This window comes from Mytilus californianus, unplaced genomic scaffold, assembly GCF_021869535.1.
Source record: "Mytilus californianus isolate M0D057914Y unplaced genomic scaffold, xbMytCali1.0.p SCAF_25, whole genome shotgun sequence".
Taxonomy (NCBI): Eukaryota; Metazoa; Mollusca; class Bivalvia; order Mytilida; family Mytilidae; genus Mytilus; species Mytilus californianus.
The window spans coordinates 3,204,128-3,225,979 of NW_026262674.1; the positions used below are offsets into that span (position 1 = coordinate 3,204,128).

At 32.2% G+C, this 21,852-nt stretch overlaps 1 protein-coding gene across 1 annotated transcript in view; it reads left to right on the plus strand.

The window, feature by feature from the left end:
- The first annotated feature begins 588 nt into the window (after nucleotides 1–588).
- Nucleotides 589–21,852, plus strand: part of LOC127732553 (leucine-rich repeat transmembrane neuronal protein 4-like) — a 29,270-nt gene continuing 8,006 nt past the window's right edge. Inside the window, exons 1-10 of the mRNA XM_052241602.1 lie at nucleotides 589–654; nucleotides 3,448–3,513; nucleotides 8,170–8,241; nucleotides 9,286–9,357; nucleotides 11,504–11,575; nucleotides 15,091–15,162; nucleotides 16,341–16,412; nucleotides 17,202–17,273; nucleotides 18,474–18,619; nucleotides 19,989–20,036. Of these exons, the coding sequence (XP_052097562.1) occupies nucleotides 611–654; nucleotides 3,448–3,513; nucleotides 8,170–8,241; nucleotides 9,286–9,357; nucleotides 11,504–11,575; nucleotides 15,091–15,162; nucleotides 16,341–16,412; nucleotides 17,202–17,273; nucleotides 18,474–18,619; nucleotides 19,989–20,036 (736 nt within the window). The 5' untranslated portion in view covers nucleotides 589–610. The remainder of the gene's footprint in view (nucleotides 655–3,447; nucleotides 3,514–8,169; nucleotides 8,242–9,285; nucleotides 9,358–11,503; nucleotides 11,576–15,090; nucleotides 15,163–16,340; nucleotides 16,413–17,201; nucleotides 17,274–18,473; nucleotides 18,620–19,988; nucleotides 20,037–21,852) is intronic.

Here is a 21,852-nt window from a genome sequence, read left to right on the forward strand (position 1 = left end):
TGACTCCGCCTATATTATGTTGACTCCTCCTATATTGTGCTGACTCCTATACTGTGTTAACTCCTCCTTTTCTATGTTGGATCCTCCTATAATATGTTGACTCCTATTCTCTGTTGACTCCTATACTCTGTTGACTCCCCCTATATTTTGTTGACTCCTCCTATATTGTGTTGACTCCTCCTTATTGTGTTGACTCCTCCTATATCGTGTTTAGCGACCTAGACCACTCACCCAACAGCTTCTGTTAATCGAGTGATTTTCTGTGTTATATAGTGTGTGAGCTTTTTATGCATATGTTTGAGTATTAATAAGAACTTGTTACTATGATATGTTGATGAAAGTAACCGGCAGAAATGTTTAACATAAAAAAGAAAATAAACAATTCTCTTAGTTTCTACTTTGTTTGTTTATTACCCATTTAAAAGTAATTTTAAACAATGCTCCGGAAGGGTAAGTATGGAAATGGGCATGATTTTATGTACTTTTAAATCAAATTATCATTGTTCAAGTACAACAATGTTAGTAATTATTGTTCCAAGTTTTAACTATACATAGTTGTTTTTCTTCATTTTCTTGTTACAGACGCCTAGATAACAATCGAATTTCCAGAATGGCTGAATCTGCGTTTTACGATCTATCGAGTTTGAGAATCTTGTAAGATTATTACTCTGTTTTTCAGTTGATCTTGATTGTTATAATGTTACATTATTCAAAAGGATAAGATACAAATTTATGATGAGGTATTTTCAATACACAAAGTTTGTATTGTTTTCCATGCATATTGAGACATTTAAGGAATGACTGTAATATTTGTTTTGTCTATGAAGAAATAACATAAAAATGTGGTGCACACTGAATAACTCGCGTAGCGGGTTATATAAAAGTGTGCACCACGTTTTTTAGGTTATTTCGAATAGACAGAAAAAATATTAGTCATTTCTTATGATTTTAAAATTTTAAAAAGGAGTAAATCATGATAAAAACGTTGATGACGTCACGGTCACATGACAAAATTATGTCTATGAGCTGATAGACAAAACACTTTACGCCCATCAGAAGACGTGTTACATCCAGAATTAAATTATAAGCAGTTAAACAATTTATGATGAGGTATTTTCAATACACAATGTTTGTATTGTTCCATAGGTATTGAGACATTAGCAGTTAAACATATCTTTATGCTACAACTAAAATACATAAACTCATCACTGGATTAACATGTTGTTTACAAAAGACTCATCAGTGACGCTCGAATCAAAAAGGTTAAATTGGCCAAATAAAGATCGAAGTTGAAGAGAATTTAAGACCCAAATTCCGAAATGTTTTGCCAAATACAGCTAAGGTAGTCTATTCCTGGGTAGAAAATCATTAGTTTTTCGTCAAATTCAAAGTTTTGTAAACAGTTAATTTCTAATTATGACCATATCCATGATAATCCATGTCAACACAGAAGTGCTGACTACTAGGCTGGTTATGCAATCGGAGAGGAAACCTCCACCAGTAGTGGCATCGACCCAGTGGTTGTAAATAAACTCATCATAGATACCAGGATTAAAAAAAGAAAAAAACCCGACACAAATCACACACATATGTAATTATCATTGTAACATTATCTGAATTAAGCCGTGATTAGTAGGTTCTTTTGCGGAATGATGTATTATGAGTTTGAAAATAATTTGTATTCTGATTATCTGACAAGATCCTATACAAATACATTTCATGTAGATTTGATTGTCAGTTCTGATAAATATATATTTTCTTCGAGGATTCCTCCTGATTCTGTATATATATAAAGACCTCAGTCCTCGCTGGTAAATTTGTACAAAGCACAATTAAAAAAGTGTTGCCAACATCGAGAAAACATATAAAAAACCAAACGATAGTCCACACAAACAATACAAAACAAAACCAAAGATTCAATCAAGACATAGATATCTATTGCCAGAGACATTCAGTAGTTCTTTTTAATTAACGAGTACATGCAAATTATCCAAACCATATTGCGAAATACTTAAAGATTTTCTTGGCAAAGAACAGACAAACTTGTGCCAATAGACTATTTTCATATTACCGACTTTTGACTCCGGATTATATAATTTGTCGACTGGTTACCTTGGACATCATGGTACCAAGTCAGGTAAGAGCAAGCTAAAGAAGTAAAACCAACCTTTCAATCGGTACAATTTTGGGGGAAAATTACCTGGTTAATATTTTTTTTTCACTACAAAATCATCGGAAAACAGTAAACTTTCCCCTCAAATTACACCGATTATATGTTTGATTTTACTTATTTTGACTGCTCTTACTTGACCGAGTACCATGATGTCCAAGGTAACCAGTCGACAAGTTATATAATCCGGAGTCAAAAGTCGGTAATATGAAAATAGTCTATTGGGATAATTTAAAAGAGAAAAATCAAAAGTTCAACACGGAAAACACGGAAAACAAAGACACACACGGAGACATATAAAATAGTCAACATTCCCATTTATCGTGATCAAACATGGCCAAAACATTTTATTTTTCGATTAGTTATTATTGCCCTCATGTTAATGTCATATGTAACGAATTTCTTGGAATTATAATGTTAAGAAATTTATTGAACAAATACATGCATATATATTAAACTATGTCCTCTATGCACGTAAATCTATAACGTATAATCGAGAAAAATATTTCATTCAGTGATTGTTATCACAAAGCTGATAATTAACTTTCTGGTTTGTTGCCGAAGTTTACTGGATCGTGACCTTGAGAAATAATCAACACAGAATCATTGAGCACTTAAAAAATAATTGGGCTGATAGAGCGGTGTTCATTTTAATTTTATTTTCCATACGATACCATTGTTCATTAAACTTTTCCCTAACAGTTGTCAAACTATTTGGTGTGTTACAGTGCACTATTGTTTACATTCTTTTAATCATAGTTTTCTTGGCTGCTAACCAATGAAATCAGGTGAAAGTTTTCTGTGATAACTACGTACTGAACTGGGAACTGGGAAATTTGCGTTTCATTCACGTCGGGCTTTTTTAAAGTGAAATTTACTCTATGCAAAAAATGTTCTGTCCATATAAATGCATTTTGTAAGGCCCTAAACGCCAATTAGAAACCAATATAAATAAAAGATGTGGTATGAGTGCCAATGAGACAACTCTCCATCCAAGTCACAATGTATAAAAAGTTAACTATTATAGCATTGGCTCACTACGAACAGCAAACTATAAAGGGCCCCAAAATGACTAGTGTAAAACCATTCAAACAGGAAAACCAACGGTCTAATCTATATACAAAACGACAAACGAGAAACACCTATGAACCACACCAACAAACGACAACCACTGAACAACAGGCTAATAGAACCCAATAAATTGATGTTATACTTATGTTTATTTTACACACGTTTTAGGTTCTTATATCAATTAATAATGATCTTTTCTGTTGTAGACGGTTTGATAACAATTTTCTTACTTCAACTAGTGGCCTTCAAAATCTGACAACATTGCAAGTACTGTATGTATTCAATTCTTTCATATTTACATTTTATATAGTCTTTGTTGTACCATTAGCTATGGTATTTGTTACAAGACTGCTGGATGCCAATGATTATCAAATTATAACATATAATGTGTGTCTTTGTTGCTCACCTACTTTGTCAATATAACGGAACTATGTACAACTGTCATACAAATGTGAGGTTTAGCTAGCTATTAAACTAGGTTTAACACACCATTTTCGTCGGACTGTCTGTACTAAGTTAGGAATATGGCAGTTGTTTTTCACTTGGTCTGTTGATTAATAGCGTTTGATTTTCTCATTTTTTTTTATGGACGTCCCCTTTTTGAATTTTGTAATAACTTTTTACTTACTGTCTTATGGTTCATCAAAACGAATTGAAAAATATGGCCGTGTTTACACCACAAAATCTACTATGAGTACAGACATCTTGAAAAGTTTTAAGGCATGGCAGGACCTAGATACATAAAAGTTATATCTAGTCTTTGGGTCAGAGTTTGAAAAACTTACCTGGATTTTTTCTGCAGAAGATAGCAAAATAAACAAACACATGAGTTTCATTTGGTACGGTCAACTCAGTTACACAGTCTAAATTATCTATTGTTTGCAAATGTCTATTGTTCATCTATTGTCCAATTTAAATCAATACTACTCACAACATTTATGATATGAGGGGAGCTTCTCAAACCTCTATCTCAACTTAGTATATTTTGGCACCTTCTGCAGGAATGAAAAAAAATGAATAGCAAAATGCAGAAAAGTTTATAATTTTCTGAAACATAAAATGCATTTAAAATTTAATTATCTAGTTCCTGCCATGCTTTAAAACTTTTTCAGGTGCACAGGTTTGTCTGTACTCAGAGTAAAATTTGTGGTGTAAATACGGTCATATTAGCCAAAAGTTGATGATGAACCTTAAATTCATATGAGGCTGACTTCATACAGGGAATTCTTTGGAAGAAAGAAAAGAAGTTAGCAGTATCCTTAAACTTCACATTTTGTATATAGATGATGTTCTCTCATTAAATAATTCAAAATTTGGTGACTATGTTGAACGCATCTATCCCATCGAATTTGAGATAAAGGATACAACAGATACAGTTTAGTCTCCCTCATATCTTGACTTACATATAGAAATTGACAATGAGGGTCGGTTGAAAACAAAACTTTACGACAAAAGAGATGATTTCAGCTTCCTAATTGTGTATTCTAGGGCTTGTGTTTCCTATCATGATTTCCTTGAAAGAGGATTGCTGCTCACAAGGAAGCTATTAAACCAGGAGTTCCAAGTGGTGAAGTTGAAATCATCACTTCGTAAATTTTACGGACGCCATCACGAGTTGATTGAACATTATGGAATATCTGTTTCACAGTTGAAGTCAGATATGTTCCAATTATCGTAACTACAGAGGTCCCTGATGGGGGTGTCCAATTAATCACATAATCACAAATTTTTGCCAATATAATCACAGAATCATTAATAATTTTTTTAAACAAGATAATCAAATAATCAAAAATACAGTCCTAGATTATCAAATAATCAAATAATCATGAAATATTTTGTCTGGTAATCAAATAATCACTTTAAAAAACGGCCAAGTAATCACATAATCAAAAACCCCATGAGGAGGCTCACTAAAATCTCGCCCCCATCCCCCGTATGTAACATACCGAATTAGACATATCACCGGGTTGTACTTAAATGAGTAATACGACGGGTACCACATGTGGAGCAGGATCTGCTTACCCTTTCGGAGCACCTGGGATCACCCCTAGTATTAAAACCAGTTACCAAGTGAACTCAAAGCACTTGCCATTATTGATAAACTGTAAACAGTAGGTAACTTTTTTCATACAAATCAATTGTGATGATTATTGTTTCATGCATGCAAAGCAGGAAACATTTATAGTGATTTAGGTGATAACACAATGCTGACTGCTGTATCCCTATTTTTGACATTTTTACCTATTGTGTCTGTTTGTTTTAATCACACATCGTTGTCAATATAATGGAATTTGATGCGACTGTCATACAAGTAAGAGGTTTAGCTAGCTATAAAACCAGGTTCAATCCCCCATTTTCTACAGTACCAGGTCAGGAATATGACAGTTGTTATCCATTCTTTTGATGTGTTTGAGCTTTTGATTTTGTCATTTGATTAGGGACTTTCCTTTTTTAATTTTCCTCGGAGTTCAGTAATTTTGTGATGTTACTTTTTATCGTGTCAACGATCCAGTCTCGCCCCATTTGGAGTTTATGTGACTACCTCAGTTTAAATTGCTATTTGTATCTTCCATAATTATTTATGAGATTTAAACATCGGTAATCTATATAAGCTACTGGCGCCTAAATTTATGTTTTCTCCTTATGTTGTTAATTGGTTACATATTTCTAGACTCAAGTTAGTTAAATTTATTGTTTTTAAGGATGTTCACTCCTCTTGTTTTTGAATTTTTGTCAGATTTTCGGAATCCTCTGGTTTTATCCATGTACTGCCATAAACAAATTTCCCCGCTAACCCCTACTTTTCTTTTCATAATTTTATTACATATAGTTTAAAAAGCCCTTATTTAAAATGCTATAAAATCCTTGTTATTTTTTCATATTTTTTTAAAGAGTGCCAATGTTAAATGTATGAAAAGTCTAGAGAGAATCATTTCCCACCAAATTTTCAATGGCTTATATCTCGAAAACAAGCACACGGACCCTTCATTTTTTCTGCTTTTATAGTTCCTTTATTTATATACTATCAATTTATAACAGTCTTTTAAAAATTTGTTATTTTAAAACAGAGTAGCAAACATCCTTAAATGTAGAAATGTTAATGGTCGAATATTGAATCGATCTGAACATGCATGAAATAATTTCCACAGGACGTTAAGCAACTAACAATCAATCAAGCGAATTTTGAAGTGGAGAATTATAGAATAACTACATTATTTCAATAACAACATATTCAATTATACATTAGATTTTTTTGAATTGTTTGATGAATTTTCCCATTTTCAGACTTGTCAACTGAGTCATTTGGTAGGAAAACTCCAAAAGATTGTACCAGATTGTGTTTTTAAGACAATTGTTTAAAACTTCAGACGAAGTTTAGTAACCTATTTAGTTTTTGCACCTTCCTTTATTGAGTTGTTATATTTTATGTCTCATTTTTATACACCGTCCAAGACGGGTCGTATTATGGTATACCAATGTCCGTCCTTCAGTCCGTCAACACTTTGTACGATAAATCAAATTTGCTTAAACCAGTTCTCATGCTTTTTTTAATACACCATTAGGATTGACGGAACAATGCTCTTTTTCGATTATGAAGTTGTATTGCTATGCCGTTCCAGAGTTACGGGAATTTAACCATTATAATTAAGGCACATTTTCACATATCATGCACTAACTCCACTATACTAACTCCACTATACCTGGATTGATTTCCTCAAAACTCTACATTGTTGTTAAGAATGATAAAAGAAAGCTCCCTTTTAATCTTTTTTTTTTTTTTTCATTTTCTTCTTTTCCGTTCAAGACTTAAATGCGGGACTTTAATCGCTTGAATTAAGTCAATTTTTTCAAATATCACGCAACAACTTTGCGTGGATTGATTTCGTATATATCATATATTAACATATATCAATGAAGAAAATAAAGATTTGAAAAAAATGGATTTTTAAGAACATTTTGTGCAAATACATAGAAGTCAAATGGACTATAACAGGAAACTATATAGTAGAAAGAGAGAAGCTGTTAATAGTAAATTATATAGTAGATATAGAGAAACTGTTAACAGGAAACTATATAGTAGATAGTGAGATACTGTTAACAATTGTAAAGTAGATAAAGAGAAACTGTTTACAGCAAAATTGAATGAACAATAAAATGAGATCTACATATAAATCAAAAGACAAAGTTGAGTCCTTATTTTAGTTATTGCCTTCAATGATTTCTATCCCATTTTTGTTGTTTTTCTTGCTGTATTGAAAATTTGTATAGAAACAGCAAAACTTATCATTAAGATAATATCTACCATTAAGTAGACATAGCAGAAAACCTCTTTAAATGAGTAATTTTCAATGGACATTTTTACACATTTTTTTGTTTTTGATAAAATCTCGAGTATATTTTGATAGAGAAAAACTTTAATACGCATATAGATTAGAAAAACAACATCTTCAAATAAGGCAAATAGTCAAAATCTTCACTGAAATCCTTTTAGTTTGATCAGTTTAATAGATAGACTGAAATTTTGAACAGCAAAAATGATTAGCAGGACAAGATTATTGCCAAAATTCCAATCAACAGAAATATTTTTCCTTTATTTCAACATTTTTATGTGAATATAACAGGTCACCAATACATACTCCTTGGCTCCTCTAGATCTATTTGTTATCATTATGTAGTTAGAAAAAATGTAAAACGTGTTATATGGAAATTGACTTCACATGTTTTCAGAATAACTTCCTTTAGAAGACCAAAAGCAAAATTTCCCAAATGTCCCAGAGCGTCGGAACCATAAACAGATCAACCGCAGTGGACAGCTGCAACCTTTGATGAAGTCAACTAACGTATTCTAAAATGAAAATATGCTAATTCTATAATGTTGTTACAAATACCGTACAGTGTTGCTTTGAATGATATCCATCCAATTTCAGGTGCTTGAATGGTAACAAATTAACAGTCATTGACCAGTTTGCCTTCAAGAGTTGTGTAAATCTGGAAACTCTGTAAGTTCTGCAGTAGTACACAGCTTTTAATATAATCTACATAGTTTTATATTTACATTTATGTGTAGGAACTACTTTGTGTTTAAATATGTACTTCTTTCTAGTATGTTATTTTTTGACCGGGCCCGATTTGGTGGAGATACACCTTACAAAGTCTATCCAAATCATTTTGCAAAGAATTGGTGCTAGGGGCCTTCTAAAACTTGCAGTGAGGTGAGAGTTTTTTTTTTTTATTTTTGGCTCCGAGTTGAAGACCTCACTGTGACTTTGAGATTAAGAATAGCAATAAAAGCGGTGTTAATTTGCTTTTTGTGTGTTTTGCTGTGTATGTACTGATTTTGTGTCATGGATGGATACTGCATATTCTTTGTTTTTCTATCATATACAACATGTAACTAATTGCCTGAACAAAGATAGCATAATTGTTTTTTCTCTTTGTATGATAGGACAAGATTTTGCTATCTGTAACTGTCATATTTTCCATTATAAATAAAAATATATAAAAAAGGAGATGTGGTATGATTGACAATGAAACAGCTATCCACAAACGTGGTGGATTGAAGCAATTATATGCAAGGGTATGGCTTTCAACAATGAGAAAACCCCATACCGGATAGTCGGCCATAAAAGGCCTCGACATGAGAGATGTGAAACAATTCAATTGTAGAAACTAACGGCCAAATTTATAACAAAACAATTAACGAAGAACAAATATGGCAGACATGAACCAACGACAACTACTGAACTACAAGCTCTTGATAGGCAAATAAAAAAATGTGACGGGGGTTAAACATGTTTGTGAGCTCTCAACCCTTCCCATAACAGGGGAGTGGTATTACAGAACAACACAAGAATAAACTGTAGAAATCAGATGCCATTGGCTTAACTCAAATGATCGATACGAGACACAAACACAACTAACATAAAAAAAAAGACACAAAGCATTGAAATACGAGTACTCGCGGTTACTGAAATTTAGTTCAAAGCCAATTACAACTAATAAATTAAACTTAAATAACGTAAGACTTATTGCTTTTTTTTCAGGCGATTAGAAAATAACCGTATAACATCAATTCACAAGAGATCTTTTGAGAGTTTAGTCAAATTGCGAATCCTGTAAGTATTGATTTCTATGGCTTTTTTAGATATTTAACTTGGAAGTAAAATGTTCAATGACCTCCCACAAATTCCACAAGAGGAGATACTAAAATACTTTATTTTCATATTCATTATTATTCGTTGTATACCAATTTGCGTGGATTTCTTGGGTTTAAATCAATCGCGATTTTAAATGTCCAACAAAGTACAAATTTGTTTAATGGTCTGTATGGAGACTTTGGCTAAACCACGAAATCAAATATCCAAGAAAACTAATTTTTTTCTCAAGCCACAAAAAATAGTATCCACGAAAATAAATAAATTCACAGTATGTGAAGAAATTTAAATGATATTTCAAATTCGAACAGTAGTGTTTCAATTACATTTTGAGTATTGTATTTCAGTTTCGCTATTTTCTTTATCAATCTTGTAGTGAAATTTAGCAACTAAAAGGCCTTACAAAATCAAATCACAAAAAATACTTTAAATTTTACAAGCGTGGGAATAAACAAATGGATAATTATGTGTATTTGTTATATCCTTTGATAAAACATAACAGAAGTATTCAAGTCATTTTAAAGATCACCTGGCCCAATTGTCCAAGTCAGATCTTAGTGTCCAGCTTATGGTGTCGTCGTAAATTATTCTTAATACCTCTAACACCACTGATTTGTTCCTAAGAGCATCTTGAGTGTATCCAGTGATTTGATTCATTAGCAAGCATGACCGCTATTGTTAAAAATAGAACGAGGTTAGCATATGTTTTTTTGGTTTAAATCTAGAAAGTTATAAGAGACGTACAAAAACATAACCTATGTTTTAGTATGCTGGAATTCTATATGATGCAGTTATTGGTCAAAATGACGATTTTTGCCATTTTTTGCGTTTTTTATATTGCTATTATCATGAAAGCTGTAATAGAAAGCTTTAAAAGTTTCTAAATCGCCCTATACTTCAATGCAATTTAACATCAGCAACTGAAGTTAACATTTGATGATAAGATATGTAAAATTATCTGATAAATTCGAATCGGGAGCCTATAGTTCCGTGATTGTTATTTGTTTGTATTTATCATATTTGTTTTTCGTAAATTGTTTTGTTATAAATTGGGCTCTTAGTTATCTTTTTTGAATTGTTTCACATTTATCATGTCGGGGCCTTTTATAGCCGTCTGAACGGTATGGGTTTATCTTATGGTTGAAGGCCTTCAATTGGTATCTAACACTGTATCTTAACTCTGGTTGATAATTGTCTGATTGGCAATCATACCACATCATGCACATCTTCTCATTTTTATATTGATATCAATATTTTGGTTTTCATTGAAATATCTTTAAAATTTGACAGGAATATGTTTCAGACATCATGAAATAAAGAAAACTAGATAGTTTTACCTACATACAGAAATATATCTGTTTAACAGCAATTTGTACATTTTCCCTTTGATCTTACTGCCTGATATTTTTAAAATAATGGACAGGACTTGATACTAAAAAATATTAGGCAATGACGTCATGTATCAGTGCAGGAACGTAACGTGCTCAAGTCCATCCGCGTCATTTTATCAATGAAATGCACGCGACTACATTTCTACAACCGAACAACTATCCCAACGTTTTGTACGCGTAAAAGTAGTTTTACAAACTATTTCATTTTTCTTTATATTCGTAAGGAAAAAAACATACAGATAAGACAAATTGCCGATAAAAAGAATAATGGCATTTAATTTTTTGATACTGACTTCATCAGCTTGAATATCAGCTCGCCCATGCGGGCTCGCTTGGTTATCTTGCTGATTCAGTCAGTATCAGAAACAAAAATACCATTATTCTATATATCCCAGATAAATAAAAGTCAGCAGGAAGTGGAACACTTTTGGTTGACTTTGGAATGCCGATTGTTTGTTTAAAAACACGTCCTCAAAATGTCACAAATACGTTGTCAATATAAACAGTTATTGAAACTTAAGTCGAGAGATTAACACGTTGATATAAACTATAGGGTTGTTAACGTTGTCTCATTGGCACATATCCTAAAATGTATTTTGTATATACTTTGAAGTATGTTTTTTTATTCTATTGATTTGAATTTCTTGTCACAAACCCTATTCAAAGTTTGAATTGCAAAGAAATATATATATATCATATTGAATACAATGTTTCAGGCGATTAGAAAACAACAAGTTAACGTCAATTGAAACACCTACGTTCCAGTATCTGATCAGTTTGGAGACTCTGTAAGTGTGTTTATCTTACCTCCTATACACTTCTAGGAATTGCATTGTTTAAAAGCAAACACGTGAAGATCATGTATATTTAATATTTAGTCAGTGGGCGTGTTTTATTTAAATACACGGTTAGTAGTGGTGTTACGTCCCTTTATACAAAGTACATAGCGTTGAAGAAAAATCTGAAACGTTTCGCCCAGACAAAAAAAAAGAAATTGATGATAAACGATTGCAAATAGATGCAGAAAACATATTAAAAGTAAACAAATTGTTATTGTTGGTATTTGTTTTTGTATAGACCAATGGAAATAGTTTCTTAATATTATAGACTTGAGCACTTGAATAGGTTAATTCGAATTATAGTCATTTCGTACCCTAACCATTTCGTACCCCCCATTTTGTACCCTAGAAAAAACCATTTCGTACCCTGACCATTTCGTACCTTGACCATTTCGTACCTCATGGGATATTAACATGTATACCATTTCGTACCTCATGGAAAATTTATATGTATACCATTTCGTACCTCATGGAAGTTTATATGTATGCCATTTCGTACCTCATGGAAGATTTATATGTATGCCATTTCGTACCTCATGGAAGATTTATGTTTTTGATTTCTTGGTTAAAACTGTCTCATTTATGTGTGCCATTTCTTACCTTATGGAAGATTTATATGTATACCATTTCGTACCTCGTGGAAGATTTGTATGTATGCCATTTCGTACTTAATGGAAGATTTGTATGTTAATAACTATAAAAACAATTGCAGATAATTATTCCTTTGTTGGTTAATTAACCTCATATTTATAGAGTTGAAAAATTCATTAAGGAGAAATTATCTAAACAGACAAAGTGTAATTAAACTATTAAAGTTTTCAAGTGCTGCTTAGTTAAAACAATCATGGGTATTTATAAAATTTCTACGGCTGGATTTTTTTTATGTTATATTTAAGAAAAATTAGACTCATCTCAAAATGTTTTATATCTTGACAAAAATGAGAATTTTTACAAATATATAATACGAAATAGTAAACATGTATTTAGTATATGAGGTACGAAATGGTAGATGCATTTGACCCATAGGGTACGAAATGGTAAATGTTGGGTACGAAATGGTAATTGTGGTTACGAAATGGCAGAGGTACGAAATGGTCAAGGTACGAAATGACTTGCTACCGTTAATTTAACATATTAAGATAGTCGGTAAGAAACATTCGTTACACAGTGTGCTAGTGACCTAATACGATATAATCGTTAGGTCATTAGCACTCTATGTAATTAATAATGTCAAAGGGAATATCATTAAAAATGAAAACAACACGTTATAAATTGTATGCGTCCGAAGCGCTTTTCTGGATTCACCTTCATCAGGAACGCTCATAGCCAAATATTTGAAAGCCAAAGATGTACAAGAACCGAAACAGTTGAAGAGATATATTACGAAAAAGGACCTAAAAAAAATTAGCCAAATCCATCTTAGATCAACTTTGCCTGAGGGAGTTGAAACCTTAGTTTCTAATAATTTCGAAATTTATTAACAGACAACATATACCTTGATTTTAATTCTATCAAATAACGTCTTGGTTGTATTTGACGACAACAATTGTGGTGTGTTCCAAAAATTGAATTAAACTTGTGTTCTCCTCCTTAAACTATAACTAAAGTATAAAGACATTCCAATCCTTTTTCATTACTACAATTAATAGTATTGAAAAAACGAAAAAAGATAAAGTTTTTGATAGTCCAAATGACATCATCAATCAGGTATCTGCATTATATAAACTGACATAAAATACATAGAATCTGATATAAAAAAAAATATAAAGATATGTGCAGAGCTTCTCAAAATTAGAAATAAGGAGATGTGGTATGATTGACAATGAGACAGCTATCAACCAAAGTTCAAATGAAGTGGATGTAAGCAATTATAGACAACCGTACAGCCTTCAAAAATGAGAAAAACCCATAGAGTATAGTCAGCTACAAAAGGCCCCGACATTACAAATATGAAACTATTCAATTTAGAAAACTAATGGCCTAATTTATAACAAAATAATTTACAAAAAAAACAAATATGATAGACATGAACCAACGTCAACCACTGAACTACAGGTATTAACTTACTTATGAAAATTCCAAGACATACCACCTACAATAGTCAATTGAAGTTAAGCTGTTTGCGAGAACAGTCAATCAGAATTCAGCAGACAACTGATAACGGTTCTTTAAAAAAAGGTTAAGGTCAATGTTCATAGAGTTCTAGTACTGGATACTCAGCCAACTACTGTAAGTCGAGTAATTTGTCATAACTGCAAAGAAAAGTGCAATGGAGATGTTTTAAGATGAAAAAAAAATCAAAAAAAAGGTTTATGACTTCGGACAAGCGCATACAGAATGTGGCGAGGTTAAACATGTTAAAGAAACGTTTGAAAATCAAATTTCTTAAAACTTTCGTCTCGTCTTTTTTTAGAAGAGGCGGAATATATTGTTTAGGAATAGACAAATAGTACACAAAACACAAAATACAAAACTAAACACGTACCCCACAAAAACCGGGGGTGATCTCAGGTGATCTCAGGTGCTGCGGAAGGGTAAGCAGATCCTGCTCCACATGAGACACTCGTCGTGTTGCTCATGTAAGTACAAACCCGGTGATAAATCTAATTCGGTGAGTCACATTCGAGGAAAAGAGGACGGGATTGTGGTTTCGACAATTGGAACATGTCCGTCATCATTTGTGGAACAGATATTCTATAACTGTCAACCAACTTTTGATGGCGTCCGTAAAAGTTTCGAAGGGATGATTTCAACTTCACCACTTGGAACTCTATGTTTAATAGCTTCCTTGTAAGCAGACAAAAGTAAAATAACAAAAATACCGAACTCCAAGAAAAATTCAAAAAGGGAAATTCTCTATCAATTGACGAAAATCAAAAGCTCAAACACATCAAACAAATGGAAAACAACTGTCATATTCCTGATTTGGTGTATAAAATATTGATATGTTTGGTGAGTGCATTAAAGACCTTTACTAAAAGAGGGGCGAAAGATACCAGAGGGACAGTCAAACTCACAGATCGAAAACAAACTGACAGCGCCATGGCCAAAAATAAAAAGACGAACAGACAAATGATAGTACAGATGACACAACATAGAAAACTAAAGACTGAGCAACACGAACCCCACCAAAAACTGGGGGTGATCTCAGGTGCTCCGGAAGGGTAAGCAGATCCTGCTCCACATGTGGCACCCATCGTTTTGCTCATGTTAGTACAAACCCGGCAATAAGTCTAATTTGGTAGGTCACATTCGGGAAAAGAAAAATACTAAGAGTTTAAGTACAATGTCACTTGTCAACATACCGCATAGAGTGTGTGTTACCGTGTGTTATAAATGTATGTCACTGTGCACGGTCTCTAAAGCATTTATAGAATATTATTGAAATACAAACTGCTTTTTTGTTTCCTATTGATTCAACTGTAATGTGACCAGCGTTGTTGCTTAAATTTGTATATTTCCAGGTACTTTTTCGACAATAACTTGGCGACAATAGATGAAACTGCATTCTCAAATATGGAAAAATTAGAAATATTGTATGTATTGAAATATGCTACTATTTTTAGTTATTGTGTATTAATTTTGAATGGTTCAATGTATTGATATATACAGTATATGTGTATAACCCTTTAACTTTCCTGGATAAATGAAGTCTGAGAAATAGGAAATTGGTTGGTGAAAATTATCAAATCTATTATGGGAAAATTGAGTGTTTGTTAAAAAATCACAAATTTTGAAAAACATCTTTTTTTTTACTTGGATTTTATGGAAAATTGAAATATATGTTAGATACCTATTCCAATTATGGAGTTCGGAATTTTTGTTATACTTTTTACTGAATATGTACTAATTTGCCTTTGTATTTTAAGGATGTTCGCTACTCTTTCGTTTGACCTTTTTTGTCAGATATTCGGAATCTTCTAGTTTTATCCAAGTACTGCCAATAAAAAAAATCTCCCGCTAATCCCTACTTTTCTGTTAATAATTTTAATACATGTAGTTTGACTAGCCATTTATGAAAATTTTATAAAATCCTTGTTATTTTTTTCATAGTTTTTGAAAGACAAAAGGTGCCAATGTTAAATGTATGAAAAATCTAGAGAGAATCATTTCCCGCCAATTGATTATATCTCGAAAACAAGGTCACGGACCTATCATTATTTTTTTTGCTGTTTAATTTCTGTTATTCATATACTATCAATTTATAACAGTCATTTGAAAAGCTTGTTATTTTTAAACAGAGGAGCGAACATCCTTAAGAATATTGCCAAGACTTACAACTCCATTACATTATTTAATTTGTTGACCATTTAAGGTGGTACCCAACACCTTGACTAATATTAATTTGGCTCGTTTAATTTTCATAAAATTTTGACAAAATGTTTACTTTGACCCTTTGACAAAAATATAAAAATTTCAAAAAATTTGAACCAACCACTTTATCAGAAAAATTTCGTTGGTTATATAGCAGTTTGACAAACACTAATTTTGATCCTTGAGAAGCTTAATATTTCCTTAACAATACAACGTAATTAAAACGTTTAGCTGATTTTTACAGAGTTATCTCCCTGTAGTGTTAGGTACCACCTTAAATACCATTTTTACTGAATTTATCTTAACCTTTCTTGCTGAACACTTCAATTTAGGATTAGGAAGGGGTAATGTTCTAATTAAACTATCTAGATTAAGTATGAATACTAATACTATATTTTAGACGTTTAACTGGAAATGAGTTGGTGACTTTAGGAGAACAAACCTTTCTGCCTCTGCAATCACTACGAAATTTGTAAGCTTAAAGTAGTCACACCTATTTCAAATTATATATATTTATATGTTCCTTTGACTTCACAATAAATTGTCCATATACTGTAAACCAACTAATTTTCGCGAGCGGTTTAAAAACGCGAAAAAATATCGTCGCGAATATGTAACTCTTATTTAAATACATCAACTGATTTTGAAAATCGGGAAATTAAATCGCCGCGAACTGGGTTAGAAAAGGCGGACCGCGAAATAAAGTATCCGCAAAAATCAGTTACTTTACAGTATTTGGATCCTCTTAAAAAGTTATTTATAAGTATGGACAAAGACATACCCGTGTCAAGGTCACCTCTTCTACACAATAAAATTCACTGCTTATGTCCCGACCTGGGACACTGTCAAAGGACATTCGTAAAAAGAATTTCAAAACTAAACAAAAAAGAATGAAATATTTCAGTCTTAATTCAAAACATTAAAACAACACTTTATAAATTTCAGGCGTCCGAAGCGCTTTTCTGGATTTATCTCCATCAGGAACGCCCAAAGCCGAAGTTTTGATAATTGACAGGCATACATACTACACTCCTGGGTAGTAAAGGAATTCGAGAGATCTGTTGCTTCACTCTTTCACACAAACATTGTGTGTTACAAAAGGACATTGTTTACATAAACGTAGGAAATAAAATGATAAAATACCAATTATAAAATAGTGTCACAAACAAACATTTGAAAATTAAAAAAAAATAGAAAATATTGGTATTCATACAACATGACCTTTCTTTGTTCAAAGCTTTAATTAAGTTATTTTCTTCAGGCAGTTACATTCCAATCAACTGACGAATTTGGGCGGCAACACTTTCCAATCTCTGACTAAACTAGAGGTTCTGTACGTATTTGTATATTACATTCTTACATTTATATTTCTAATAACAGACTCGTTTGTTTTTCGATATGTAATAATACCAAAATTGTAAACAAAAAATATATTCTTATATTTTCTTGATTATGTGTGTTAAAATAGAAGGTTTAAATGATATGACGAACGATATATGCATAACAGTCATACCCTACAGTGATTAATATCTTCAAGATCTACGTCCCTCTGGACAATTGCGGATAGTTGAGCGAGATTGCTCTATACGCAGCCGCTCGTGGAATCATAACAATGTTAAGTTCACACGTGAATCACTAAAAACCAAGGATGATTTCAGGTTACTCCACATTAGATTTATTGCCCTTTTATGATTATTTTTATTATTTTTACTGTTTTGTTTTTTAATGTCATCTTGGAAACAGCAATTGATAGTGAGAAACTGTAAACGGTACAATTGATTAACCGATTAGGAAAAAGGAGATTTAGAAATCTTTTATATTTTTGATATTGTGGTGATTTTTAAAAGGAGTGCCATTTGAATTAAAGAGGGGAAGGAGTATGGGGCTTAGAAAATGGTCCAAGTAGTTTTGTTTGTAATTAACTGATGTGATCCGGGTACTGAAATAGGAATAATTCACTTCCTTTGATTCAGCTTGAATGCCCTTAAACATCTGCAAATATAAAATAACATATAAAAAAACGCCCTATCTTCGCAAAGTAAACTATTCAGGTTTTTAGGAGCCTCTTGTTTTGATGTGTATCTTTTTGTCAGAAACGAGAATAAAAATGTAGTTAGTAGTCTGCAGCACTATATTTTCGACTGGAAATGAGTCGAGTTATTTTTTGTAGTGTTATTCTATATATGTAAGCATAACATTCTTGTTAGCTTAGATATGACCGAATGTAATATTTTGCTTGATGTAGTCGTTTTGCTCACACATTGTTGTCAATACAATGGAATTCTATGCGACTGTTATACAAGTGAGAGGTTTAGTTAGCTATAAAACCAGGTTTAATCCATCATTTTCTACATAAGGAAATGCCTGTACCAAGTCAGGAATATAATAGTTGTTTTCCATTCGTTTGATGTGTTTGAGCTTTTGATTTGGCCATTTTTTAAGGGACTTTCCGTTTGAAATTTTCCTTGGAGTTCTGTATTTTTGTTATTTTACTTTTTGCTTGAGGTATTGATTTTGTGATTTTGATTTTCAGGACATTATACAATAACCTATTGATATGTAACTGTAATCTTCATCCATTTGTGAAGTGGTTGAATCAGACAAAAAGTAAAGTAATTGGTGCTGTCTGTAATGGAACAACAATTAGCGTCATGGATTTTCCGTACAGCAAATGTTATGGTATGTTTAACCCGATAAACATCTCCAAATAATACTTTTTTTTCTGCTGACAACTTGTCAATTCTATAGATAGGTTGCGAATGCCGTAATTTGAGTTAGAGTTATTTCCCTTGACAGCCATAATGGCGGAATAAACGGTTGATTTTCTGATTTGACTAACCAAATTGAAACATGCGATACATATAAACCTGATAAGAGATCCTTACTAGATCGTAGCGATGAATTAGGGCTAAAAGAGAAAAAATGTACAGAAAAAACTTTTTTCTAAAGTTTAGCGGTCAGTATAACAACTTGAATTAGACTAATTTGTGAAGGAACTTGCGCAATAAGTCCTCCAACATGGTGACAAAAGGGAAGTAACTTGCTCAAATTATGTCAATCGAAACATATCTTTTTCTTTTTATGATAAAGAATATTTCTTGATTACATGGTAGTTTTACTTGTTAAATGCACGTCTGATCAGATGAAAAGAAATAACAAACTACATATGATAACACATTTTCTTTTAGTACAACGGATGACAGATTTTAGCAAAAGATCATTTATATATCAGTTTATTTAGAAGACTGACATGTTGTAAGCTGTATTTATACTGCAGGCACAATTTATTAAGATTGTAGTACATTCAGGTAGTTCTCAATTATTATACCCCCTCTTTAAAAAAGTGGGGGTATAATTTTTTTATATATTGATAGTTGTAAAAAGTTTTAATTTATCCTTACATTGAAAAATACTCCTATATTAAAAACTTGCACATAGTTTGCGAAGAAGAACAACACAATTTATCATTTTACACGTACTGTTTCAGTCATAAATTGGTCGACAATTAATATCTCTTCCATCATTAGTGACATTTTATTTTAGGGATAAAACATTTCAATTATGTCCATCTTGTATTATTCATGTTATTACTATATTTTTGTCATGATCCTGGCTTTGACATTTAATACTGGATATAAAATGGTTATAAAATGTAATATGATGGTTGTTGCAGGACATGCTTATACATTACTGTAAGCCAACTTATTTTCGCGGATACTTTATTTCGCGTTTAGCTCTTACCAGTCCAGTTCGCGGCGATTTAATTTCGCGATTTTCAAATTTGATTGATGTAGTTAAATAAGGAAAAATCCAAGTTTTACATATTCGCGACGATTTATATTCTCGTTATTTTTCTACTCGCGAAAGTCGAGAAAATAAATCGCTCGCGAAAACTTGTTGGTTTACAGTATTCTTAGACTTGAAATAACTCCGTCTGAAAGTCCTGTGATTTTATTATATTAAACTCCAATTGTACTGTTCATGCCTATTTTTATTAAATGTTTACTGTATATAGTATGCTAACATAATGTTGGGTTTTTTTTTTCAGATGAAGGGGTTAACGCTACAGAGATAACCAACATTTTTCAATCTTCTGGTATGTAGAAAACCTTTGATTTGCTGGAAATACAGTTATCTAACTTTGATCACCCCTAGTTTTTGACGGGGTTCGTGTTGCTCAGTCTTTGGTTGTGTTTTGTGTACTTTTGTTTGTTTGTCTTTTTTTTTAGCCATAGCGTTGTCAGTTTGTTTTCGACTTATGAGCTTGAATGTCCCTTTGGTATCCTTCGCCTCTCTTTTGAATATATATAAATAATTATTTATAATATACTGACGAACTTTAAAAACGCAACACTAGATTATTCTGATTAATTTTAATTTTCAAATATGCAATTCTCGTAAAATAAATGTATTAATATAAATTTCTTTCATGACTTCATTACCTTAAAAAAAGTTGCAGTTCAAAAGTCAAATTAATTACGTCATGTTTAATATTCAATCATGCGGTATGCACTGAGACCTGATTTCCCCCTTAACAAAGGATGTGTCATCGTCAAATGCAATGACTGCCTGTAACCAACGTCTAAATGATTGACATAAAAGTCAACCAGTTCATGTTTTGAGTTCTGTTTTTTTTCCTTCTGATTTGTCCGCTGTGCCACCCATTACAGTGTGTTTTGGCAATTATGAGGTTTAAACTTAAGAGCTTGAAATTTTTTTCTGCAGTCGATTTTGCGGCGTTTCAGTATATTGGAAACATTAACGGCGTAAATCTGTCTGACATAGCATTCGACGACTTGATTTGAAGTTGAAGTTGCGGCCGTGTCTCGAAAAGTACATTGCGGGATCAAATTTTATTGACGTGGGGTTATCACTACATATTGATTTGGTCATGAGTGGTCATCAACAAATCCTGTTTGCCTATACCGTTGGTGTAAAGACAGTAAGATGCTTTTCATTGCTCATTCTCGGCAATATGGATATGAACATGTATTTACTGATAAACTGTGGGTATGGATTGAAAAAATTGTTTCCGGAAGAAAAAAACCTTACAAAAGTCATTAATGGGTTTCAAATATCGCTTTAAAAAATTAATGAGACTTCCATAATCTGGTATGTTCAATTACCTCAGGTAGGTCAGATATTATATTTTTCTAAGCAGAAAGAAATATTGTAAGCATGATTTGTAGTTATATGAGGATCATTCATGATTTGGTGAAAACAATATCATGAAAATGTGTGTCCTTTAAGGTCCTTCAGTATATTAACCCATAGAAATTTCCTAGATGTTTCTGGACTCGCTTTTCATATGAATAAGTGTAAAAGAAAATGATTATGACGACTTATTTGTATCACTCTTTCTTTTTATATTACAAAGGAATATAAGACGGCTTTATTAGAGTATGTACAGACAAATGGTATTTAGCAGACGAACTTGATTGCCAACTGTCAGCTTTTGGAAGTAAACCGATTCAATCACATGCATTGATATCGCCATCAATATTTGGCAACAGGAACTTATTTTTCCTTTGTTTGATTTCAAATATTAGCTGTTCAAAGTAGATGAATCATTGGTAAACATCCTCAACAAAATATGACATTTCAATTTTAGGAGCTAAACACAATAAACAGTTCACGTTTAATTTCTAAACGTCATTCTTACTGTCTAGTATGGGAGTAGTTCTCTCTATGATCATTTCCTATGTTATCTATATTAAAGACGATGGTACTATAGGAATATTTTTACTCTCTGTGATCATTTCCGGATGTGCTTTAACCTATGTTATCCAGCTTGTAAGTTGTTGTACTATAGGAGTCGTTTTACTCTCTATGATCATGTCTGAATGTGCTTAAACTTATGGTATCTTTCTTATAGGTGATGGTTATATAGGAATAGTATAATCTCTATGATC